Source organism: Hemitrygon akajei, chromosome 23, assembly GCF_048418815.1.
Source record: "Hemitrygon akajei chromosome 23, sHemAka1.3, whole genome shotgun sequence".
In the NCBI taxonomy this organism is placed as follows: Eukaryota; Metazoa; Chordata; class Chondrichthyes; order Myliobatiformes; family Dasyatidae; genus Hemitrygon; species Hemitrygon akajei.
The window spans coordinates 24699925-24727377 of record NC_133146.1 but is presented as its reverse complement, the minus strand read 5'-3'; the positions used below and the strand labels follow the sequence as shown (position 1 = coordinate 24727377).

The 27453-nt window shown below is 43.5% G+C and overlaps 1 protein-coding gene across 6 annotated transcripts in view; it reads right to left on the bottom strand.

Moving 5' to 3' along the window:
- Positions 1–27453, bottom strand: part of LOC140715275 (catenin alpha-3-like) — a 1577100-nt gene that overhangs the window by 77731 nt on the left and 1471916 nt on the right. For all 6 annotated transcript variants that reach the window (XM_073027216.1, XM_073027218.1, XM_073027219.1 and 3 more), the window contains 2 exons: positions 22559–22651; positions 15266–15447 (listed from right to left, as the gene is read on the bottom strand). In XM_073027216.1, the coding sequence (XP_072883317.1) occupies positions 15266–15447; positions 22559–22651 (275 nt within the window). The remainder of the gene's footprint in view (positions 1–15265; positions 15448–22558; positions 22652–27453) is intronic.

Sequence of the window (27453 nt, the reverse complement as noted above, 5' to 3'; positions counted from 1 at the left end):
GAATACCTGGATTCATTAGCACAAGAGATTCTGCAGATGCTGGAAGTCTTGGGCAACACACACAGAGTGCTGGAGGAACAGCAGCATCAATGGAGAGGAATAAACTGTCAACGTTTTGCGCCGAGACTCTTCGTTGGGACTGGAAAGGAAAGAGGGAAAGATCCAGAATGAGAAGGTGGGGGGAGGGGAAGGAGTACAAACTGGGAGGAGATAGGTGAAACGAGGTGAGGGGGAAGGCGGGGCTGAAGCCAGAAGTTGGATGGTGAAAGGTGGAAGAGGTGAAGGGCTGGAGTGAGGAGAAAAGAAGGAGCAGGAGGGAAGCCATAATGGGGCAGGAATTAGAGGAGGGGGAAGAAATTACTCGAAGTTAGAAAAGTCAATGTTCATGCCATCAGGTTGGGGGCTACCTGGACAGAATGTGAGATAAATACAGGAGATTCTGCAGATGCTGGAATTCCAGAGCAACACACACAAAATGCTGGATGAACTCAGCAGGTCAGGCATCATCTACGGAAATGAATAAACGGTCAATATTTTGGGTTGAGATCCTTTATCAGGATCTGAATATGAGGTGGTGCTCCTCTGACCTGACAGTGGCGTCACCATGGCGGTAGAGGAGGCCACGGACTGACATGTCGGAATGGGAATGGGACGTGAATTGAAATGGGTGGCCACTGGGAAGTCCCGTCTGTTGTATGAATGGAGTGAAGGTGCTCGATGAAGCAAACCCTTAAACTAAGTTGGGTCTCACCAGTGTAGAGAAGGCTGCACCAGGAGCTCTGAATACAGTAGATGATCACGACAGGCTCGGAGGTGCAGTGTTGCTTCACCTGGAAAGACTGTTTGTGGCCCTGAGCAGTTCAAAACATCTCAAAACTGATTTTGGCTTTGGTGCAGTAACACTGTGTTATAATCTATTACTGCACTCAGTCCACATTTTGTATAAATACCCAGACAGAAAAAAAGTGTAGAGGAACCAGTTCTAGAAGTCGTACAGGAGCAAAAAGACTGGGGGGTGGGGTGGGTGGTATAGTGCACATGTTGTTGAAAGAAGCAGGACAAGTTTGAGAGAGTAGCTAATGAAACATGCACGATTTAGTACAGGAAAAAGACATTGATACAAGGAATTCATAAACCTCAGATCCTCAGTTGAAGTATTGTTTTCATTATAGGTGGGATGTGGAGACTCTGGAGAAGATCTGAAGGAACTTTATGAGAAAGGCTCAAAAGATGAGGGCTAGAGATACCAGAACAGATTGGAGAGGCTGGGACTGTTTTCTTTGGAGAAGGGAAATCTGAGGTGATATTCTAAGGAAGTGTCTACAATAACATGGCACCTAGACCTAGGGGGCAGTGGGAGGTTGTCGCACCAGAGATTACACGTACAAAATAAAGGGAGTGAGAATTGCTAGGGATGAGGAAAAATATATTTAATTAGTATGTAGTTGGAAGCTCTGGAGCTCTGCCTGCAGATGAAGTGGAAGCTGATTTCACGTGACCTTGAAGAGAAAATTAGATTAATATATGGTGATGAAAATTTACAAGGGCACGGGGAAAAGGCCAAGGGTTGAAACTTGTGAGTTGCTCTTGCAGAAAGCTGTCATGCACCTGCTGAGTTGAATGATCTTATTCTGTGCTGAACTCATTCTGTAATTCTATCCAAAGATTCTACAGGAGGACCTACAAGGACACAAGATTCCAAAGACATTGCCGGGACTTGAGGATGACTTGAGGGAAAGACTGAATAGGTGTTACGATGAGCACTGGCAATATTGGAACCCAAGTTTGGAGGTCAGGCAGACTCCGATGTAGAGATGGTGACAGCTTTATTCATAATAATTCCAAAACAACATCGGTGGCTTAGCAGAACGACAGTGTGAGAAGTAACATTCTCAAAACCAGGACCCCGTGATTAGTGCTAATCGGGCATCTGCTTCAACAATACAAGTAACACAGAATCCCTGAGCTCATCAAAATAATCTTACCAAGCTTAAACACTCCAAGCAATTAATGACTCTCATAGAACATAGAACATAGAATAGTACAGCACAGTAAAGGCCCTTCGGCCCACAATGTTGTGCTGACCCTCAAACCCTACCTCCCATATAACCCCCCACTTTAAATTCCTCCATATACCTGTCTAGTAGTCTCTTAAACTTCACTAGTGTATCTGCCTCCATCACTGACTCAGGCAGTGCATTCCACGCACCAACCGCTCTCTGAGTGAAAAACCTTCCTCTGATATCTCCCTTGAACTTCCCTCCCCTTACCTTAAAGCCATGTCCTCTAGTATTGAGCAGTGGTGCCCTGGGGAAGAGGCGCTGGCTTTCCACTCTGTCTATTCCACTTAATATCTTGTACACCTCTATCATGTCTCCTCTCATCCTCCTTCTCTCCAAAGAGTAAAGCCCTAGCTCCCTTAATCTCTGATCATAATCCATACTCTCTAAACCAGGCAGCATCCTGGTAAATCTCCTCTGTACCCTTTCCAATGCTTCCACATCCTACCTACAGTGAGGTGACCAGAACTGGACACAGTACTCCAAGTGTGGCTTCGTTGAACGACAATTAACCAATTCATGTGTTCTAAAAAACCTCGGAGCCCAATGCTCTCTGGCACCCCACACAGGCCTGATGAGCTCATTATAGTACCCCCCATCTCCCACTCCCTATGGCTGGCACCCAAAGGCCTAAAACTTGAGATCTAGGGACAAATCAAAATACCAGGGGAAAAAAAAGAGAGAGAGAGAGGGAGAGGGAGAGGGGAGAGAGAGAGAGAGAGAGAGAGAGAGAGAGAGAGAGAGGAGAGGAGAGAGAGAGGGAGAGGGAGAGGGGAGAGGGAGAGGGGAGAGGGGGAGGGGAGGGGGAGAGGGAGAGGGAGAGGGAGAGAGAGAGAGAGAGAGAGAGAGAGAGAGAGAGAGAGAGAGAGAGAGAGAGAGAGAGAGAGAGAGAGAGGAGAGAGAGAGAGGAGGAGAGAGAGAGAGAGAGACAGACACCTAGGGAACCCTAAGATTTGGGAATAAGGAGACAGTCTTGGGAGTCCTCAAGACAGGGGAGAACATTGAAAAGCACTGGGAAACCTTGAAGTCCTTTGAACCCTGGAAGGCCATAGGAAACTTGGAGAACCTCGTCAAACCTGATGACCTTAAGAATCTGCAATACTTAGATTGAGACACTTAGACTGGGACACTTAGACCATGATGCTTAGAACTTGATGCTTAGACCGGTACACTTAGACTGGGACGCTTAGACCTTGATGCTTAGACCATGAAGCTCAGACCTTGATGCTTAGACCTTGATGCTTAGACCGGTACACTTAGACTGGGATGCTTAGACCTTGATGCTTAGACCATGATGCTTAGACCTTGATGCTTAGACCTTGATGCTTAGACTGGTACACTTAGACTGGGACGCTTAGACCTTGATGCTTAGACTGGGATGCTTAGACACGGAAAAGCCATGAGACCCAGAAAAAACTTTGGGACCTGGAAATAGCCTTGAGACCCAAAAGCTTGAGTCCTTGCAAATATGGAACGTGAAACCTATGGAATGATCCTGGAAGGACCTTGCTCATGGTGTTTCACTCTTCACTATTTTCCAGAGGCAATTAGAATATAGAAGAGTGTACTCTTAGTTTTACAGGTTGAGACAGCAGAAACAGTCTCATATTATCGCTGAGCTAGCTGGCTCTCTGCAGATCTGTTTCAATTGTCACCTGAAAGTTCAATTTTCCCAGTCTGTACCATGACTTTCAACACGAGGTTAAATATATGACAGCTTACTCTTGTTAGGGTTACTTGTGTGTTTGCACACTTCAGCCAGGGGTCAGTTTTAGGAACAGAGCTCTTCAGGGTTGCAAACTCAAATTACTGTTTCAGGAGACACTTGCACACTGGAATGTTTGCTACCATTAGCATGACTCATCAGAGCAGATAGACCGGAGTTAGGTATTGTAAAAGGTTAGTCCATCCCACTGCAATTGTTGGAGTGTAATCTTATTTCAATTATTCCCAATAGTGTCCTTTCAAACATTGATTTGACATTAACAAAGGCATAACATTTCTCGCAAGGAACAACATCAAGAAAAGGCAAGTTCTTCCAAAGTTTACACTATTGTCTTGAATGCTGATTTACTGAATTAAGCAAATTTTATCGATAAACATGTTTGATAAAGTTCTGGTAAGATGGCAGTGCATTTGATTGCAGCTGCATCTATTGGGTTCACAAAAAGTGCCATTGTCCTATGTATTTGTTATGATCACAAGATCATGCTAGACATTAAGAACTTAAAGTACTGCAGGTCTACCCCATCAGCGGATTACTTTTTGGCGAGGAGAATGAATGTACTTCTCACCTAAAGCCGACCGAAGTCAAAACACCACTCTTCAAGCCCGTCTGGGATCATTACTTGGCTGGGTTCTTCTGGCACAACGTGCGCTGGCAATACCGGAACCCAAGTGTGGGGAAAAGGCAGACTCCAATGTAGAGACGGCAACGAGAGTTTATTAATAATAATTTTCAAAGAACATTGGGGATTCAGCTGCACAGCACCACCAGAAGTACCATTCTCAAAACTAGAACCCCACGATTAGTGTTAATTGGGCGTCAACTTAAATAATACAAGCAACATGAAGTCCCTGAGCCTAACAAAAAACAACTTAACAAGTTTAAACAGAAAGTGCAATGAGACCAGATTGCAAAGAGCAAATTGGTTGTGAAAAACACAGGGAACTCTAAACAATTAAAAACACATTTAACATAAATTACCCAATTCAGGTGCTTGAGAAACCTTGGGGCCCAACTCTCTCTCGTGCCCCACACAAGGCTGAAGAGCTCATTACAATAGGTTAGGACTTTATTCCCGAAAGTGCAGGAGGATGAGCAGAAACAGAGACACCTCTTTCTCCCTTATTCGGGACAGAGAGAGAGCCTAAGGTATGTTGAATACCGGGTGAACGAGTAGTCTTCGGGGTAACTGCAAGTCTGTGTCTTTGCTGTTGCTTTGCTCACGCTTGAGTGCTCGGTGGTGGGTGCCAATGCTCTTTTTGCTGGTGGGGGGAGGGGGGATCATTGCTTTTTGCCACTTACAGGTAGGAGTGGGGAACTGGAGGGGACATGGGTTCTAACATTTAACTGATTTTCATTCTTTGGGGCACTCCTCTGTTTTTCGTGGACGCTTGCAAAGAAAAAGCATTTCAGGATGTATATTGTATACATTTCTCTGACATTAAGTGTATCTTTGAAACCTTGAAACCTTTGAAATTTGATAGAGCTAGACTAAGTTATGAAGGGTATAGATAGGGTAAATGCAAGTAGGCTTTTTTCATTGAGGCCAGGTGTGACTAGAACTAGAGGGAATAGGTTAAGAGTGAAAGGTGAATTATTTCCCAGAGGGGGATCTTTTTCGCTCAGGGGATGGGGGGTAAGCTGCCAGTGGAAGTGCTGAATGCAGGTTTGATTGCAACATCTAAGAAAAGTTTAGATAGGTCTGTGGACGGGAGGAGAATGGAGAGCGATGGCACCAGGTGGAGTAACAGTTTGTCTTGTAGAAGGGGTGAAGGGCCTGTTTCTATGCTGTAGTGCTCTACGACTCTAAGGGGAGGGGTATAAAGGCCTCTGGTCCAGGTGTGGGGTGAATAATAAATAGTTTATCAGAAACTAGATGTGCTGTGGTGTTCCATGACTCTGACTAACAAACTGGAGCCAGTGAGGGGCTGCAAAGATATTTGGTACCAAGACCTGATAGTAAAAGTGTCTGAAGATACCCAATGTCTGGATAATGAAAAGCAAGCTGAATTAAAATGTCTGGAATCAGACAAGCAGCAGCAAAAATGTCTGGAGTCAGAATGCCGGCTCCATACATGTCTGGAGCCAGAAGTCAGGCTGCAATAATGCTCAGAGACAGGCAGCAGGCTGAATACATGTCTGGAGACAGTCGGCAGGCTGCATAGACATCTGAAGACAGAGAGCAGGCTGACTGAATCTCTGGAGACACAGTGTGCTGCTTAAATTTCTGTAGGCAGATCACAGGCTGACAAAACATCTGGATTTAGGCAGCAACCTGTCTAAATGTACGAAGACAGGCAACAAGCTATGAAGAGTAATTTCTCTTACTCTTGCTCCTTTGCACAGCTTATCATGTTGACACTGTTGTTATATCAGGAATTTGTTCAAGATGGAGTGTGGCATAATGAAGGGATGTAAATAACAGTTTTCACATTTTCATTACTAATTTGGACACCATATGGAGGATGATACACGACTGTAATTAACCTAATTGGCATATGCAATTAAATTAACTGGAAAGTAATCTTTCCCCACGACCTGAACGCTAAATGCCATCTTTACTCAAACCTGCAGATGTATTTGCTACAAGTGATGAGGAAAACTATTGAAGATTGTGATTTAGATATATTTTAATGAAACAATTAAATTCATCCATAACTTATTGTGATGTTTCTGTTCACACATAAGAGATTTGTTTTTATTGCATCCCATGACAAGCCTGTAGCTCTTACACTGTTACAAAACAGATCATTTAACTAAGTTATTGCTTCATGCATCACAGTCACTGGAATTAGCAAACAGCCTCCAGGAATGGAAAAGAAGCTCATAACAGAAGCCACCTGGCAGAACCAATACATTGATGTTATCTCCATACTGGCATAATTACATGCTCTAAGTATTCCTACACGGAGGGGTGTGGGGGAGTGTGGTACTTACACTGTCTTTCCATCATTACTCAAGAGTATCGATACCGTGTCAGTATCTCCACGGAAACACCAATACTGTACCTCCATCTTTGCACACTTAGATCAAAACTGTGCCATCATTGAGTAGCAATGTAGTATCAAAAGTCAGTTCAGAAACAATATGCGTCTACAAACTATTGCTGTCTGAAGGTAATCAGTGACAGATTTCCTACCATGGTTCTAGTTCTCTCATTAAATATCAGGAGCTATGGTCTTACATGACAATAAGATCACGGGTCACTCACAACAACCGATACACTGTGACATCATGTGTGCCCCAGCAAGCCGGACCAAGCCTACGAAGCTTTCCAGAGACGTCTATTGGCCCAAAGGATGGCCGCATTCAGTGGAAAGATGGCATGAGGTCCCAAACAGTTAATTTGAAATCCTGCGTAAATTACCTGTTTGTACTTGCAGGTAATGTTATGGATTGCATTTGATTATATTCAAATAAGACCTCTTCACAAGAGGAAAATTGGAAGTACTTGCTGATGGAGTGCTGTGCAGCAAAGTGTTCATCATACAATTGACTGGAATCCATTATCTATTTAGATAGACGCTGGCACTAATTTGCAGCTTCTAATGTAATTAACTGGCTTTACAAATAAAACATTTGGTTATAACGTGTTGCCAGTTACCGGTTCCCTCCCTGAGAGTAAAAAAATTCCCATACAGCCTTCACAGAAGATCAAGATATTCTTCCTAGTGTTCTGGCCCATAATTATTCCTGACCAACATCAATCACTGATTACTATCACATTGCTCTCCATGAGACCTTGCTATACATGGATTGGCTTGCTGCTTTTTCTGCCTTACGGAAGGTAACTAAACTTGAACCTTCTACACGGGAGCTAAAGGGTTTTGGAAATGTCCAACAGTTTTGAAAGGCATTAGATCAGAAAGTTCATTAAAATGGCCAAATCACATTTCCAGATAATCTGTAAGGTAATATTTTTCTTTTGAGTCATAATGATTTAATACATTTTGACAATCCACACAAGACTGTACAAAGCAGAGGAGTTGGTAGTTTTAGATTTACTTCATGTTTTTAACTAATATTGTCTTAATAAGCTGCCTGGAGGAGAACAGAACTGTAAAGCAAAATTGCATTTATAATGTCATGATTGTCTTAGGGTATGACATACTACACAGAACTTCTAAGTACTGTATAACCAATGTTAATTCTAATATGCACATATTTAAAACATGCATATCATTATCTATTGGAGCAGGGCGGGGATAGAAACTGCCAAGTCCTGATGAGTCCTTTCTGTTGTGCTGCATTTGAAAGGAAAGGCATAACCTGTGGCTTTGTCTGCCCACTGGGCACGTGGAATTTAGGCCAGAGAAGAGGACACATATACATTTTGCGCTGGAGAGCTCACCAGGACTACAGTAAGAAGGCATAACACCAGGGAAACTTCAGAAGTCTATGAAAAATTAAGATGGTAGGCCATTTGGCCCATCGAGCCTGTGCTGTCATTTGATGCCGGTATATGGCCAGGAAAACTGCAGCAGTCCACAAAGAACTAAGACCGTAAAACATCGGAATAGAATTAGGCCATTTGGCCCATCGAGTCTGCCCCACCATTTGATCATGGCTGAATTATATTTCTTTGCATATAGTCTGACAACACATGAGAAGTCTCAAAGGGCTCACTGAGCTCATATCCCAATGAAGCAGAGCAGTGAAACATTCCATAAGACCATAGCCTATAAGACACAGGAGCAAAATTAGGCCATCTGGCCCATTGAGTCTGCTCCACCATTCAAGCATGGCTGATCCTTTTTTCTCTCTCTTCCTCAACCCCATTTCCTGGCTTTCTCCCTGTAACCTTTGATGCCATGTCCAATCAAGAACCTATCAATCTCTGGCTTAAATACACCCAACAACCTGGCCTCCACAGCTGCCTGTGGTAACAAATTCCATAAATTCACCACCTTCTGGCTACCCAGTCATGAGGTAATGAGTATTTCAGAGCCATTCAACCTCAACCACCTTGCATACAATGACTGATAGAGCAGGTTTTTAACTTTCTTTGTGGCAAGGTAAAAGTGGAAGTCTTGGGCCCAGAGTGCCAGAGTGGAGTCTCAGGTTGCCCCAATGAAATCGCAGCTGACTGTCACTTGGACAGATGCCGTTTTCCTCGGGCAGCCAGAAGTCACCTAGCATCAGATTGCTGCCAACATAGCTGTCTGTGGTGTATCAAATCAGTAAGATTTAGATCACACTTGGAATATTGTGTTCAGTTGGTCGCTCATTATAGGACGGATGTGGAAGCTTTAGAGAGGTGGCAGAAGAGATTTATCAGGATGCTGCCTGGATTAGAGAGAATATTTTATGAGGATAGGTTGAGTGAGCTAAGGCTTTTCTCTTTGGAAGGGAGGATGAGAGGTGACTTGATAGAACTGTACAACATAAAAGTCACCAACTGAGTAGATAGCCCGAAACCTTTCTCCCCAGTGCATAAATGGCTAAAGAGCAAGCATAATTTTAAGGTGATTGGAGACAAGTACAGGAGGGATGTCAGAGGGTTCTTTTTACGAAGAGTGGTGGTTTCATGAAATGCATTGCCGGGGTGATGGTAGAGACATTGGGGGCATTAAAAAAACTCACAGATTATAGAAAATTAGAGGGGTATTTAGGAGGGAAATTCAAAATTCAAAGAAAAATTATTACTGAAGTACATAGATGTCACCACACACAACCCTGAGATTCTTTTTGTTATTGACAATCACAGTATATACAAGAAACTCAATAGACTCAATGAAATATCGCCCCCAACAGGACAGACAGCAGCCAATGTGCAGATATAAACAACAAACTGTGCAAATACAAAACGAAAGAGAAGAAAAAAAGAAATAATAATAAAAATAAGCAATACATATTGACAACAGGAGATGAAGAGTCCATAGGTTGTAGGAACATTTCAGCGATTGGATGAAAGAAGTTGAGTGAAGTTATCCCATTTGGTTCGGGGGAAATAACTGTTCCAGAACCTGGTAGTGTGAGTCCTGAGGCTCCTGTACCTTCTTCCTGATGGAAACAGCAAGAAGAGAGCATGGCCTGGATGGTGGGTGTTCTTGAGGATGGATGCTTCTTTTCTGTGATTGCGCTCTGCATAGATGTGCTCAATGGGGTGGGGGGACTTTACCTGTGATGGACTGGGCCGTATCCACTACTTTTTGAAGGCTTTTCCATACCAGGCCTTGGTGCAACCATCGATATGTAGAATGGTTAGATTGGCCTTAGTGTAGGTTAAAAGGTTGATACAATATCATGGGCCATAGAACCTGTACTGTGCTGTACTGTTCTATGTTCGATGTTCTGTGAACATTAGGAAAGTTTTCTTTGTGTCCCCATCATCGAGATTATCTGGTAATAGGCCCATTCCAATTCGTAGCAGCTTGTTCAGCAGATATTGGCAGTCACATTTTCTATGGTACAGTTATAGTAACTCCAAGAGCAATTCTTTGTGTGTGAACAGTTCAGGATACGATGGAATATGGATTTAACACTGCGTGTTAAATTAGTAGACAGATACACAATGTGAGGAAATGCAAGTTTCTCTACTTTGGAAGAGTCAAGTCAAGTCACTTTTATTGTCATTTCGACCATAACTGCTGGTACAGTACATAGTAAAAACGAGACAACGTTTTTTCAGGACCATGGTGTTACATGACACAGTACAAAAACTAGACTGAACTACGTAAAAAACACAGAGGAAAAAAAACTACACCAGACTACAGACCTACCCAGGACTGCATAAAGTGCACAAAACAGTGCAGGCATTACTATAAATAATAAACAAGACAATAGGGCAGTAAGGTGTCAGTCCAGGCTCTGGGTATTGAGGAGTCTGATAGCTTGGGGAAAGAAACTGTTACATAGTCTGGTCGTGAGAGCCCGAATGCTTCGGTGCCTTTTCCCAGACGGCAGGAGGGGGAAGAGTTTGTATGAGGGGTGCGTGGAGTCCTTCATAATGCTGTTTACTTTGCAGATGCAGTGTGTAGTATAAATATCCGTAATGGCAGGAAGAGAGACCCCAGCTTCTCAGCTGACGTCATTATCAGCTGCAGGGTCTTGCGATCTAAGATGGTGCAATTTCCAAACCAGGCAGTGATGCAGCTGCTCAGGATGCTCTCAATACAACCCCTGTAGAATGTGATGAGGATGGGGGTGGGAGATGGACTTTCCTCAGCCTTCGCAGAAAGTAGAGATGCTGCTGGGCTTTCTTTGCTATGGAGCTGGTGTTGAGGGACCAGGTGAGATTCTCCACCAGGTGAACACCAAGAAATTTGGTGCTCTTAACGATCTCTACCGAGGAGCCGTCGATGTTCAGCGGGGAGTGGTCGCTCCGTGCCCTCCTGAAGTCAACAACCATTTCTTTTGTTTTGTTCACATTCAGAGACAGGTTGTTGGCTCTGCACCAGTCCGTTAGCCGCTGCACCTCCTCTCTGTAAGCTGACTCGTCGTTCTTGCTGATGAGACCCACCACGGTCGTGTCATTGGCGAACTTGATGACGTGGTTCGAGCTGTGTGTTGCAGCACAGTTGTGGGTCAGCAGAGTGAACAGCAGTGGACTGAGCACACAGCCTTGGGGGGCTCCCGTGCTCAGTGTGATGGTGTTGGAGATGCTGCTCCCGATCCGGACTGACCGAGGTCTCCCAGTCAGGAAGTCTAGGATCCAGTTACAGAGGGAAGTGTTCAGGCCCAGTAGGCTCAGCTTTCCAATCAGTTTCTGAGGGATGATTGTGTTGAATGCTGAACTGAAGTCTATGAACAGCATTGGAACGTACGTGTGTTTTTTGTCTAGGTGGGTTAGGGCCAGGTGGAGGGTGATGGCAATGGCGTCGTCTGTTGAGCGGCTGGGACGGTACACAAACTACAGGGGGTCCATTGGGGGGGGGGCAGCAGGCAGAAAGAATGAAATTTTAAAAAATTATTTAAATCCTGGGAAACTGAATGTTGCCAGATAAAGGGTTTTGAGGCATCTGGTCCATGAAACAAAAGTTTGCACACAGAAATAGGAAATAATCGGAATGTTGGCCTTTATTGCAAAGGTTTATGGATTTAAATCTGTGAAGCGTTGCTGCAAACTTACAGGGCACTTGTGAGACTGCGTCTAAATGATCACATACAGACTTGTATGCTATGTTTAAGATATCTTTGCATTGGAGCAGCGAAGAAAATGTTCACCAGGTGGATTCTTGGAATGACGCATAAAGAAAAGGAGAATTGTTGAGGTCTATGTTCCTTGGAGTCTAAAAAGAATGGGAGGTGATTTTATGGAAACATATAAAATGCTGGAAGGACTGAGTGGGTGGTTGATGAGATGTAGAACATAGAACATTCCAGCATAGTACAGCCCCTCCAGTCCACCATGTTGTGCCAATATTTTGATCTACCCTAAGATCAATCTAACCCTTACCTCCAACATAGCCTTCCACTTTTCTATCATTCATGTGCCCATCTAAGAGTTTCTTAAATGCCCCTAATGTATTTGCCTCTAGCACCACCCCTGGCAGAATGATCCACACACTCACCACTCTCTGTGTGAAACACTTACCTCTGACATTATCCCCTATACTTTCTCCCAATTGACTTAAAATTATGCCCTCATCTTAGCTATTTCCACCCTGGAAAAAAATCTCTGGTTATTCGCTTGATTTTTGTTTTATCAGAACATAAGAACTTAAGAAATAAGAGCAGGAGTAGGCCATCTGGCCCGTCGAGCCTGCTCCGCCATTCAATAAGACTCAGCTCCATCTACCTGCCTTTTCCCCATAGCCTTCACTTTCCCTACTATGCAAAAATCTACCTAACCTTGTCTTAAATATATTTACTGAGGTAGCCTCCACTGCTTCATTGAGCAGATTAATCCACAGATTCACCACTCTCTGGGAAAATCAGTTCCTCCTCATCTCCATTCTAAATCTACTCCCCAAAATCTTGAAGTTATGCCCTTTAGTTCTATTCTCACCTACCAGTGGAAACAACTTTCCTGTCTCTATCTTACCTATCCCTTTCTTAATTTTATATTTTTCTGTAAGATCTCCTCTCATTCTTCTGAATTTCAGTGAGTACTGTTCCAGATGACTCAATCTCTCCTCATCTCTGGAATCAAGCTGGTGAACTGTGGTGAACTACATATACCTGTCTGGACATGCCCCCCCGCCCACCCCGCTGACTGCTCCTGTGGCTCCTCCCACAGACCCCGGTATAAAGGCGATTGGAGGCACTGCTCCTCCCTCAGTCTCCAGGATGTCGTGTGGTGGTCGCTTGCTGCTTGTGCTTTCTTCCAGCCAATAAAAGCCTACCTTAACTCACGTCTCTGAGAGTTATTGATGGTGCATCATGAACCTCCTCTGCACCACCTCCAAAGCCAGTATATTCTTCTTCAAGTAAGGAGACCAGAACTGCGCACAGTACTCCAGGTGTGGCCTCACCAGTAACCTGTACAGTTGCAGCATAACCTCCTGCTCTTAAAATCAATCCCTCTAGCAATGAAGACTAACATTCCATTTGCCTTCTTGATCGCCTGCTGCACCTGCGAACCAACCTTTAGTGATTTATGCACCAGCACTCCCAAGTTCCTCTGCACAGCAGCATGCTGCAATCTTTTACCATTTAATCTGCTCTCTTATTTTTCCTTCCAAAGTGGATGACCTCGCATTTACCAACATTGTACGCCATCTGTCAGACCCTTGCCCACTCACGTAACCTTTCTATATCTCTCTGCAGACTGTTTGTATCTTCTGCACAATTTGCTTTTCCGCTCAATTTAGTATCATCAGCGAACTTAGATACACTGCACTTGGTCCCCTCTTCCTGATCATTAATATATATCATGAACAGTTGCGGGCCCACAACCCACCCCTGCAGCACACCGCTCACCACTGATTACCGACCAGAGTAACACCCATGTGTCCCAACTCTCTGCTTTCCTTCAGTTAATCAATCCTCTGTCCATGCTAATACGTCACCCCTAACACTATGCATCTTCATCTTAAGAATAAGTCTTTTGTGTGGCACCTTATCGAACGCCATCTGGAAATCCAAGTAAAGAACGTCCATCTGTTTCTCTCTATCCACTGCACTTGTTATATCCTCAAAGAACTCCTGTAAGTTTGTCAACCTTTGCTGAATCCATGCTGCATCTGCCTGATGGATCCATTTCTTTCCAGATGCCTCACCATTTCTTCTTTAATGACAACTTCAGGAGTTCTATGATCAGATCATAGAACCTTCTTCCAGCTGACTTTCAAGTCTCCCACATGCCTTCTGGCAAACTTTAGCAGGAATTTCAACTGAGTTTCTTTCAACAGTGGTTTTCTCTCTGCCGCTCTCCCATAAAGGTGTGACTGGTGAAGCACCCGGGCAACAGTTGTTGTATGTGCAGTCTCTCCCATCTCAGCCACGGAAGCTTGTAACTTCTCCAGACCTGTCACAAGTTTCTTGGTGGCCTCCCTCACTAGTCCCCTTTTTGCACAGTCACTCAGTTTTTGAGGACAGCCTGCTCTTGGCAGATTTATAGCTGTGCCATATTCTTTCCACCTTTTGATGATTGATTTAATTGTACTCCAAGGGATATTCAGTGACTTGGAAATGTTCTTGTATACATCTCGTGCTTTTCAATAACCTTTATGCGGATTACTTGGAATGTTCTTTTTTCTTCATGATGTAGTTTTTGCCAGATACTGACTCACCAGCAGTTGAAAGTACCAGATACAGGTGTATTTATACTACAATCAAATTGAAACACCTTGACTACACATGGAGATCTCCATTTAACTAATTATGTGACTTCTAAAACCAATTGGCTGCACCAGTGATGATTTGGTGTGTCATATTAAAGGGACAAATACTTATATAATCAATTATTTTTGTGTTATATTTGTAATAAATTTAGATCAACTTGTAGAGATCTGTTCCCACTTAGACACGAAGGAGTCTTTTTCTGTTGATCAGTGTCAAAAAAAACCCAAATTAAACCCACTGTAATTCAAACACGAGGAAATCTGCAGATGCTGGAAATTCAAGCAACACACAAAATGCTGGTGGAACGCAACAGGCCAGGCAGCATCTTTCGGAAGAAGTACATTCAACGTTTTGGGCCGAGACCCTTCATTGAGTCCTGGAGAAGGGTCCTGACCCGAAATGTCGACTGTACTTCTTCCTATAGATGCTGCCTGGCCTGCTGCGCTCCACCAGCATTTTGTGTGAGTACCACTGTAATTCAATATTGTTAAACAATAAAACATGAAAACTTCTGGGGGAGAGGTTGAATACTTTTTGTAGCCACTGTAAATTACAAAGGAGTCAAGGGGGATGGGAAGCGAGTGGAAAATTGATAAAGAGGCCAAGATTGGATCAATAATGATCTTACTAATTGGTAGAGCAGACTATCTTTGTTTCTTTTCCTTAGGTGATAAAGGTAGATGTTTTCCTGCAAAAATACCCCTGCCCTTGTTAGTTTGTTGTCTATATGGTGTGAATATAGAGGTTTTACCTGGTGAAATCAGTCATCTCCACCATGATCATGCACATCTTCTTGGCGAGTACAATGATGTCATTGCTGGTGTCATCCCAAATCTCAATCTCTGCGTCTAGTCTGCTTTTAACCTGCTTGAAATCCGCGACCTGTTCAGCAATCTTAGCTTTTTCCTCCTCTGGTAGTTCTGTCATTTTAGCCTGAAACACAATACCAAGCCAAGTGTAACCGAGAGTGGCCTTTTATCCGTTATGATTTTCGCTCTTTAATATGACTATATCCGTACGGACTCTGCTAACATTTTAACAGTGATTGTAGAGTACTTTGGGAAATTTTGAGGTTTTAAAAAACACTGAAGTATGAACTTCTGATTTGATCTCAATCATTAGGCTTTATTACCAGTGCCAATGTTCCTTGGCTATGTTTTGTCAGACTCTTGCCAAGAAATTGAAAGGGAATTGTTTGAGTGTTTTGAACTGTGAGTTATACTGGGCCGACAAATATTAGTGAATCCTGAAGGAAAGCCACGTATCAAATAAAAGTTAAAGCTGAATTTATTGTTCTGTGCTCAAGTACCTGTTTGCCCTGGTGCAATGAAAAACTTAGGTGCAGTAACATCACAGGCACATGGCATCATGCAAACAGCATTCACAAGATAAATATAAATTAGACACAAATTACACAAGAAAAAACAGGCAATAATAACAAAAAAAGTACTTTGGTGCAAAGTGATCAAAATGATCAAGTGATGGTTGTATTGCTAAACTGTAGTGATTAGGGTTGTGTTGGTTGGCTCTCAAACGGAATGGTTGAAGGGAAGTAGCTGCTCTTGAATCTAGTTGTGTGGGACTTCAGGCTTCTGTACCTCCTGCCCGATGGCAGCCGTGAGAAGACAACACAGTCCAGGTGGTGGAGATCTTTGAGGATGGACGTTGCCTTTATTTAAGGCAGAGCTTCATGTAGATACTGCCAGTGGTGGGGAGGGAGGTGCTGTGATGCATTGGACATATTTCAGATCTCCAGCCTCTGCATGATGTTCTGCTTTTAAATCCCTGCCTGGTTTTGATGGATCTCAGTTCTTCTCTCTCTTCAGGTGCTGCCCAACCTGCTAGGTTCTCCCAACATTTTCCATTATTCGAGCCTTCTACAACTGCCCAGTCTGCATGCACAGTTCGAGCATGTTTCAGTAGGTTTCTTTCTCTCCTCCCTCAATTTACACTTCATCTTTACAGATTAATTGCCACCATTGAGCCTTCAGTATCAATCCATTATCCCATGGTCTCCATCCATCATATAATTACTTTCTCCACCCATACCTCTCTCATTTCTGCAACTTAAAGCATGCTTGTACACAGTACTACATTTACCTGGTTCCGACAGTCATCAAATTGAAATGTAAATAGTTCATTCCACACGGATAATGAGTATTTCACGCACTTCCCATTTCTATTTCATACTTACATCAACTGCATTTTTTTTGCTTTTTGAATCCTCTTAAATTAACATGTTAATTGTATGCATAATATCCAAACTTGCAAATATAATTATAGACACTATAGTTATTTAAAAACTAATCAAATTTAAGGTGACAAGTTTATTGTAATAGTAATTCATTCTTTTATTTTAACCTTTTCAAGAGAAATAAACTAAATTATTGTTTAGTCTTTGGGGAAATGTTTCATTAGAAGATTAGACATGTAAAATTGTAGGACAATAAAGCATAGGAACAGAATTAGGCCATTTGGCCCATTGAGTCTGCTCCTCCATTCCATTCCAGCTGATTTATTATCCCTCGCATTCCCTTTTCCTGCCTTCTTCCCGTAACCTTTGACACCCAAACTAATCAAGAACCTATCACCTCTGCTTTATATATACTCAATACTTGGCCTCTATCTGTGGCAATGAATTCTACAAATTCACCATGCTCTGGCTGAAGAAATTCCTCATAATCTCTGTTCTAAAGGGATGTCCTTCCATTCTGAGGCTGTGCCCTCTGGTCCCAGACTTCCCCTCTATAGAAAACCTCCTCTCCTCAAACACTCAATCTAGGCCTTTCAATATTTGATATGTTTCAATGAGATCCCTCCTCATTCTTCTAAGCTTCAGTGAGTACAGGCCCAGAACCAACAAATGCTTCTCATTTATTAATCTTTTCATTCCTGGAATCAGTCTTGTAAACCTTCTCTGGACCCTCTCCAATGCCAGCACATCTCTTCTTAGATAAAGGGCCCAAAACTGCTCACAATAGTCCAAGTGTGGTCTAACTAATGGCTTAGAAAGCTTCAGTGTTACATCCTTGCTTTTACATTTTGGTTCTCTGGAAATGAACGCTAATGTTGCATTGCCTTCCTCACCACCAACTCAACCTGCTAGTTAGTACATCGGGGAATCCTGCACGAGGAGTCCCAAGTCCCTTTGCACCTCTGATTCCTGAATTTCCTCCCCATTTAGAAGATAGTCTACACCGTTATTCCTTCAACCAAAGCACAAGACCATAATCTTTCCTACACTGTATTCCATCTGCTAATTATTTTCCCATTCTCCTAATTGTCCAAAACCTTCTCCAGACTCCTGGCTTCTTCAGCATCAGCTGCCCCTCCATCTATCTTGGGCAGGTGCCGTTTCACTCCCTACACATTTGTGAATACACTTTCCTGTGAACAAAAGAAAAAATTAAAGTACTTTATTCTTCAAATCTGCTCCAGACGAATTGGTGATAATCAAAGAATATGGGGTCAGTGCAAAAAGAGGCATTGAAGTTTATGATCAGCTAGGATCTTACTGAATGGCAGAGCAGACATGAGGCCTGTTACTCAGGGAGGTGGTACAGGAGCCTGAAAATCCACACGCAATGGCTTCTTCCCCACCATCATATTTCTGACTGATGCACGAACCCACAAACACTGCAATTGTTATTCCTTATTTTTGCATGACTTGCTTTCGTTATAATAAATTGTTATTTCTTGCACAGTACAGTTGCTGCAAAACATCAAATTTCATGCTATACGTTGGCGATAATAAATCTGATTCTGGTTCATTTCTTATGCTCTTAAGTTAAAAAAAAGAATAAGCAATATGAAAAACTTGTGATAAAAGAGAACTTAGAACACAGAACAGTACAGCACAGGAACAGGCTCTTTGCCTCACAATGTTCTGCTGAATCAATTAAATTAGTAATTAAATGGCCAACTAAACTAATCCCTTATGCCTACACAAAGTTGATATCCTTCCATTTCCCTCACATTCATCTGCCTTTCGGAATGTCTCTTTAAAGTCTCCAATGTATCTGCCTCTACTACGAGAAAGCACATTCAGGTTCTAAACACTCTCTGTGTAAAAAAAAAACGTTCCTCACATCTCCTTTGAACTTAACCCCTCTCGACTTAAATAAATGTCCTCTGGTATTAGACATTTCAACTCTGGGAGAAAGATAGTTTTTATTTTACTCTATCTATCCCTCTCATAAACTTAGAAACTTCTTTCCAATTTCCCCTCAGCCCCTGCCACTCCAGAGAAAACAACCCAAATTTGTCCAACCTCTTCTGTTAGAGCAGTTGCTCTCTAATCGAGGCAGCATTTTGGAAAACTGCTTCTGCACCCTCTCCAAAGCCTTCCTACAACGGGGCGATCACAACTGTAGGCAATTCTCCAGATAAAGCCTAATTAGAGTTTTATATAGCTGCAACATAACTTCTTGACCTTTTGAACTTAATGCCTCAACTCATAAAGGCAAGGATACCATATGCCTTCTTAACCACCCTATCGACCTGCGTAACCACTTTAAGGGAGTCCAAGATCCCTTTGCTCATCGATATACTATTAAAGGTCTTAACCTTAACACGGTACCATGTAACACGGTGCAACAATTCACATTTGGCCGAGTTAAACTTTATCTCAACCCAAATCCACAACTAATCTACATCCCACTGTATTCTTTGCCAGTTTTCTTGCTATCCACAGCACCATCAATCTTCATTATGATCTGCAAATGTTCCAACCCATCCATCTGCATCTTCATCCAGTTCATTTACATACATCACAAACAACAGAGGTCCCAGTACAGATCCCTGTAGAATACCACTAACTACAGACCTCCATCTAGAATGTCCCTTTAACTACGAACTTCTGTCTTCTACCAGTAAGCTAACTCTAAATTCAAATGGCCAAATCACCATGGATCCCATGCTTTGTAATCTTCTGGATGAGTCTCCCATGAGGGACCTCGCCAAATGTCTTACCAAAATCCATGTAGACAACATCCAAAGCTCTACCTTTATCAATCACCCTCATCACCTTGCCAAAATATTCAATCAAGTTAGTAAGACACAGTTTGTCCCACACAAAACCATGCTAGCTCTCCCTAATTAGGCCAAGATTTTCCCAATGCTCATAAGAATTCTCTCCAGTACCTTCTCCACCACAGTATTGAGCCTCACTGCTCTACAGTTTCCAGGATTACCCCTTCTTGAATAATGGAACAACATTAGTTACTTTCAGTCATCCGGGACCTCACCTGAGGCTAGAGAGGACATTTAGATATTGATCAAGGCCTCAACAATCTAATCTCTTGCCTTTTTCAATAACCTGGGTACATCCCATCAGGCCCTGGGGACTCATCCACCTTAATGGCCTCTGAGGGACCTAATTCTACATCCTCCTTTACCTCGAAACGCCCAGGCATATCAGTATCTACCATAAACGCTGCCTGGGCAGGGCGAAAAGCATTATCAAGGATGCATCTCACCCTAACCATGGACTTTTTACTCTCCTCCCATCCGGTAGGCGCTACAGGAACCTCCGCTCCTGCATCAGCAGTCACAGGAAGAGCTTCTTCCCTGAGGCTGTGACCCTGCTGAACCTCACATCACAGCGCTAAGCACCCATATTGTACTGTCTCAGTACTTTTATATTTGTGTGCTGTTGCACTTACTTTTTATTAGCAGTTATTTTGTAAATAACTCTATTCTTTGTATTTCTGGTTAGATGCTAATTGCATTTCACTGGCTTTGTATCTGTACTCGGCACAACGACAATGAAGTTGAATCTAATCTAATCTATGCTTGGCACTGATCTCCCTATCGTCCACATCCTTCTCCTTAGTAAATACTGATGTGAAGTACTCATTGAGGACATCGCCACATCCTCTGCATTCATGCAAACCAGTCTTGTGAAACTCCACTTCAGGAACCAGATAACCAGAACTGCACAGGGAGCCCCAGAAGTGATTTGAAACGCACAGTGGTCAGGGCTGCTGTAAGCACAGGCTGGCTATGGCAGCCAAACCAAGCCTAACCAAACCAAGCAGATACCTCTTACTTCAGTCTGTTTACATTTTCTCTGCACTCAAACATGTGAGATCGCTATCTGGCTTGTCAGCCCTTCAAGTATGTGTTTAATGTTACCAAGTGCATCGACACCCAGTTCAGTTAGTGTCTGAAAAGGTGAAGTGGCAGTATCTACAGGAAGCGCTGCCTCAAAAGGCAACATCCATCATCAATGACCCTCACCATCTGGGCTACGCTGTGTTCTCACAGGCAGGAAGTACAGAAGCTCGAGGTCCCACACCAGCAGGTTCAAGAACAGCTATTTCCCTCCACCCATTCTGCTTTGGAGCCAACCAACAAAACCCCAACCACTACAGCTTAGCAACACAGTTATCATTTTGATCACTTTGCACCAAAATACATCTTTGTTTGTTCTAATCGTGTTTTTTCTTGTATAATTGATGTTTAATTTATCTTGAATTTGTGAATGCTGCTTACATGATGCTATGGGCCAGTGATGTTGCTGCAAGTAAGTTTTTCATTGTCCTTGTGCACACATCGACTTGTGTAAATGACAGAAAACTCAGCTGTAACCTTGACAGGTGTCCGAAGAGCAAGGTCTAACAGCTAGCCCGTGACTTAAGGAACAGATGGCGTGTAGAGAAGGTGCAAGGGATCCAGCAACAATGACACATGCAGAGTCTTCACCTCTGTCAAGCCCAAAATAGCCAAGCCTCAAACCCGTTCCAAGCTGAGGAGGGGGCTGAACGAATCAAGGACACAACAGCAGCAATCCCACTGGAAGGAACACTTCACCATCTTCAGGGTTTTGAATATTCTCAGTTTCTTTAGACAACCTTACAAAATGGAGATGTACCTTGTTAACTGTCAGGGGTTAGGGAGCATATTAACCTCTACAGCATTTTGGATTGGGCAGTTCTCATTTAGAAAAAAAGCTACTGATCCATTTTTGCCCTGGGAGGTGGTTGCAGCTTAGCCACCTGCTTGCTTCCAGCCACAGTGAGATTGGGTGGGGGCATTGCTGGCTCAGTTAAGGAGACCCCTGTCTTTCCTCTGGACCCTGGCAGGGCAGGAGTTATCTGGAGATTCTATTGCTGTTGGCCTCCTCGAGAGAGCGTTAGAGACTGCAGCAGCAGGTCCAACTGACACAATAGGATCGATTTAGGATACTTTACAAATGGCCAGCTGCACTATCTGCGTTACTTCTGGCTCTCTGCATTTACCTGCAACACAGTGGTATTGAGGGAGATCAGGGTACTTGTTTAACCTGCTTGTTTTCAGGAACCCAGGTTTCTGCTGGGTTAAATTTAATCCTGCAGTATATTTCCTCCTGTTATTCTATTTGCTAATACGATTCCCAAACGCTTAAATGACATAGGATCCCAAAGTGCTGGATTTTCAAACCCAAATTTCTGAAATTAAGCAAAGATTACTGATGCACCATCAATAACTCACGCCGAGACTTAGGAAGTGAGATTATCGGCTTTTATTGACTGAAGGACAACACTACATCCTGGGGAGAATGAGGGAGAGCAGCAGGCCACAGTCGCCTTTATACAGGGGTCTGTGGGAGGAGCCACAGGGGTAGTCAGCAGGGTCTTGGGAGGAGCCACAGGAGCAGTCAGACAGGTATATCTAGTTCACCACAATTACATAAGGACTTGCCATCTTAGATTGTACAGGATCAATAGCCTTGAACCAGCCAACTTAGTTCTGTTAGCTGTTTCACAGATGCTGCCCGACTAACTGGGTGTCCCCACCTTGTCACATTTGCAGCATCGAGTTTTGAATAAGAGTAGGCCCTTGCATGCCTGAAGCAAACGGCTTGTTTACCACCCAGAAGTCATAAATTAAAGTAAAGACAGGTGACCGCAGAACTAAGTACTTTACTTTAAATAATAGTTTGGCTTGGCCTTAATGGGCCTGAGGGAAGTGGGGGAGGGGGGCTAAAGATTCAGATTGGATTAATCATTGTCCTTCATGCTAAAAATGCACATTACATCTTTCTTGTTACCAGGTATCATACCCTGTCAGATTTTCCCTCTGACTGAACACTGGTGTGACTTAGTGCATCGTGATCATCCTCAATGTTAGAGATATCTTCAAGCTCTTCAGGTGTCTGAAAGTAAAGCAACAGGAATTTGTTTAAGACATGCTGATAGACAGTGGCATATCGGTAGGCTCACAGCCAATATACTACAATAATTGCAATTTTGCACCTTCACACAACTTATTAATTTAACCCAAGATATGAAGCTTACAAAAGCAAATGATGTCATTAATTGTAAATAACTTTAGAAAGCTGAGAGCCACTGTAATCATCACAATGTATTTAAGAAGGTGTGTGAGGTACTTTGAAATGATAAGAAGTGACATTCAATACATAACTTCCCAAGAAGGACTAAGAAATTAACTGTTGGATTGTAATATTTATTGTAAATCGGTTTGTGTTTCCAGATTATTTACTGGTTTGACAGTTGTTCAGTGTAATACAATGCTGGTGAAGTGGGTGGGAGGGGACAATTTCCAAGAGTTGAGTCAATTGCTAGCAGCCATTTCCTTTCACAGGGACACATTCATCTCTGGAACAATTTCATCTGCCAGTTAGTAAATAAGGAATGGCTCCTAAAATCCTTTCAAAGGCAATATGTCTGGCCCCCCAAGGTGAAAGAGCCTCTAACTGGTGCAGTTGCCACAGCTGGCAGAGTTGTTGGAGCTGTTATCTCACAACTGCTGCAATCCGGGTTCAATCCTGACCTTTGGTCATGGCTACTTGAAGTCATTTTTCCCTGAGTGCTCCAGTTTCCTCCTGCATCCTGGAGAAGTGTGGGTTAATAGTCACTGTAAATTGCCCCTAGTGTGTGCAACATGGGAAAATCTGATGGGAAAGGGTGGGGGGAAAGGGAAGAAAACAGGCTTAATGTAAATGTGTGCTTGATGGAGAGCATAAACTCAGTGGGCCAAATAATTTGTTCCTATTTAGTTAGACAGAGACATGGTATAGAACAGGCTCTCTGGCTAGCTAAGCCACACTGCCCAGCAGCCCACTGATTTAACCCTAGCTTAATCACAGGGCAATTTACAATGACCAATTAGCCCACTAACCGGTATGTCTTTGTGCTAGGGGAGGAAACTGGAGCACCCAGAAGGGAACCCAAGCACGCCCGGGAAGAACGGTCAAACCTTGTTACAGAGGACTCTGGAGTGAACTCCAAAGTCTGGTGCCCCAAGCTGCAATAGCGTTGTGCTAACCACTACACTACTGTAGTCCATGTCCAAGTCTCTGTAGACTAGCCAATTAGTTTGGCTTTTGATGGGAAGTATCTATGCTTTCCCAGAGTCTGATTCCTTGAGGTATTGGAGAAGAATCCTTTCCTTTTTTTTGTCACTCTTCAACAGGCTATACTACCAGAATAATGTACGAGGTTATATAATCTTGGATAGCACAACTCCATTTGTGATATATGATGGTTTTTGAGTGCATCTTTAACTCAGATGCAGATTCAGAATCATTTGTATGTCCAAACATACAGTGAAATGCTTTGCTTACATTAAGAACGAACACATCTGAGGTTGTATTGTGTTAAATTACACAATGCAACCATTTCTTTTTCAGCTACTGGAGAATACAGATAATGAATTTCCACATAGGGCAGTGATGCGAAAGGGGTGGTAGACCTCCTTTGGGGGGGGGGATTGAATTGACTTTATTACTTACATCCTTACATACATGAGAAGTAAAAATCTTAACATTATGTCTCCATCTAAACGTGCAATGTGCAATTTATAGTAACTTGTAATAAATAGTATGTACAACAGGACAGTCAATATAACATAGAAATACAATTGCATCAGGGCGAATTAATCACGCTGGGAATGTAGCAGAGGAACTTGCCCAGGTTTCCAATCAACAGCGCACATTGGAGGCATCCTCATCGTACAAAAGACTATTCCAACAGAAAGTGTCAGGTGTATGAGAATGCTTCATGAACACATACAAGTTTGTGAGTTTGGCAGTGCCACCTCCCATTCTTTAAAGGTGTGAATACAGATGTTGCTTTTGTAAAATCACTGCCCACTTTGCCAGTCAAATGTATTTTTAACTGTCATACAGTAATGAGTACATACAATATCTAGCAGAGGCAGCCTGCAAAGATCCTGAGACAGGGGCTTTAAAGTTGATCCCCACTATCGACCTTCTGTTTCATTCAAACGAGCAGAAGTGCCCACAGGGCTCTCACAGAACAGGACAGAATCATCCCAGCTCCCTTAAAGCTTGGAATTGCTATCCACTCCTTCAATAATCATAGTACTAAACTCCAGAGTTCTGACACATACATCCTCCACCCTCCTTACAATTTAAAAATGGGACAAAACTTTGAAACAAGGATGTCACGGTCACGTGGCAGTTAGTGTGAAGTTATTACAGGACCAGCGACTTGGATTCATCCTTAACAAAGTGTGTCCACCCACATCTATCTCCTTACAGCAGCATTATGTGATATAATATGATCTCATTCCTATTCCTTGGGCCCATGAAGACGGCGATCACCCTATGGCCATGCAGCACTTGGAGAATTCCTCTGTGTTTGAACTCTATCTGTTTGGAGCATACTGGAAACTAGGTCTCTACACACTAGGCTTTCCTAGTTGAGGCATCGCAAGACAAAACCTTTTGAGTGATGGGCTCTTCACAGACAAGCTGCAGGCCTTGCTACCCAAAACACTCTTCGTCTTATGTTCTTGGCCAATTAGTAGCTCACGCCTTATCATTTTCAGCTTTATCCTTAGCCATTTCAAACTTCCCCCCAATGAATGCATAGCATCTGAGAAACCTTACAGCAATGTACATTTTCCCAAGGCGATTATGGCTCCCTCATTGCTAAGCTCCACTAAGGCACCACACAGATAGTAGCAGGCAGATTGATTTGATCAGTGGTAGGGGGGTAGTTGTGTTACATTGATTAAGTTTTGAGAAAGAGGCATGGCATGGTTAAAGTTTGTTGGAGATTAACTGAATTTTCTCTACCTATGCCTGGATGCCACTTTATCTCAATATTTTCACTTTCTTCTTTCACTATTCTCTATATATAATTTCTCATTGTAATTTGTTATATATATTGTGTTGCACTGTACTGCTGCAGCAAAACAGCAAATTTCACAACGTGTCGGTGATAATAAACCTGATTCTGATTGAGATTCAGTGACAAGGAAAGGGCACCATTCTTTGGCTCAATGTCTCAACAAAGCTCAGTGCTTTTCAGCGATAGTTTCCTTTAACTCGCGCTCCACATCTTGGCCCACTTTGCTCCACCTTTCCTTGGCTTTGATGTTGTTTCTCTCTACCCACTGGATGACTGCATTGTACTGAAATTCCTTCAGGGGCAAGTCTACTTTGGTTGCATGTGCTACATGTGCAACAGCATCCAGGTTATGCATTGTAGTATGCTTCCATAATTCAGGTCAAACATAAGACACAGAACACTACAACACAGTGCAGGCCTTTTGGCTCACAATGTTGTGCTGAACTTTAAAATATCTAATTTAATCAAAATCAATCTAATGCTTCCCCTCTACATAGCCCTCCAGTTTTAGTTTTATTTCTCGTTTCCTTTCCTGCACTAACGTTTGACTTCCCTCCATACATACTTGAATATATTCAGTAACTGAGGCTCCACAGCCCTCTTGGGAAAGCTCACTGAACTTTGGCTGAAGAGGTTACCTTCTCACTCCCCTCAACCCCAGTTCAACACTCCCTTCAACCCCAGTTCCACACTCCCCTCAACCCCAGTTCACACTCCCCTCAACCCCAGTTCCACACTCCCCTCAACCCCAGTTCACACTCCCTTCAACCCCAGTTCCACACTCCCTTCAACCCCAGTTCCACACTCCCCTCAACCCCAGTTCACACTCCCCTCAACCCCAGTTCACACTCCCTTCAACCCCAGTTCACACTCCCCTCAACCCCAGTTCACACTCCCCTCAAACCCAGTTCACACTCCCTTCAACCCCAGTTCAACACTCCCCTCAACCCCAGTTCAACACTCCCCTCAGCTCCAGTTCAACACTCCCCTCAACCCCAGTTCAACACTCCCCTCAACCCCAGTTCAACACTTCACTCAGCTCCAGTTCCACACTCCCCTCAGCTCCATTTCCACACTCCCCTCAACCCCAGTTCACACCCCCTTCAACCCCAGTTCAACACTCCCCTCAACCCCAGTTCAACACTCCCCTCAACCCCAGTTCACACTCCCCTCAACCCCAGTTCAACACTCCCCTCAACCCCAGTTCACACTCCCCTCAACCCCAGTTCAACACTCCCCTCAACCCCAGTTCACACTCCCCTCAACCCCAGTTCCACACTCCCCTCAACCCCAGTTCAACACTCCTCTCAACCCCAGTTCACACTCCCCTCAACCCCAGTTCACACTCCCCTCAACCCCAGTTCACACTCCCTTCAACTCCACACTCCCCTCAGCCCCAGTTCAACACTCCTCTCAACCCCAGTTCAACACACCCTTCAACCCCAGTTCCACACTCCCCTCAACCCCAGTTCACACTCCCCTCAACCCCAGTTCAACACTCCCCTCAACCCCAGTTCAACACTTCACTCAGCTCCAGTTCCACACTCCCCTCAACCCCAGTTCACACTCCCGTCAACCCCAGTTCCACACACCCTTCAACCCCAGTTCCACACTCCCCTCAACCCCAGTTCACACTCCCCTCAACCCCAGTTCAACACTCCCCTCAACCCCAGTTCCACACTCCCCTCAGCTGCAGTTCAAAACTCCTCTCAACCCCAGTTCACACTCCCCTCAACCCCAGTTCACTCCCCTCAACCCCAGTTCACACTCCCTTCAACTCCAGTTCACACTCCCCTCAGCCCCAGTTCAACACTCCTCTCAACCCCAGTTCAACACT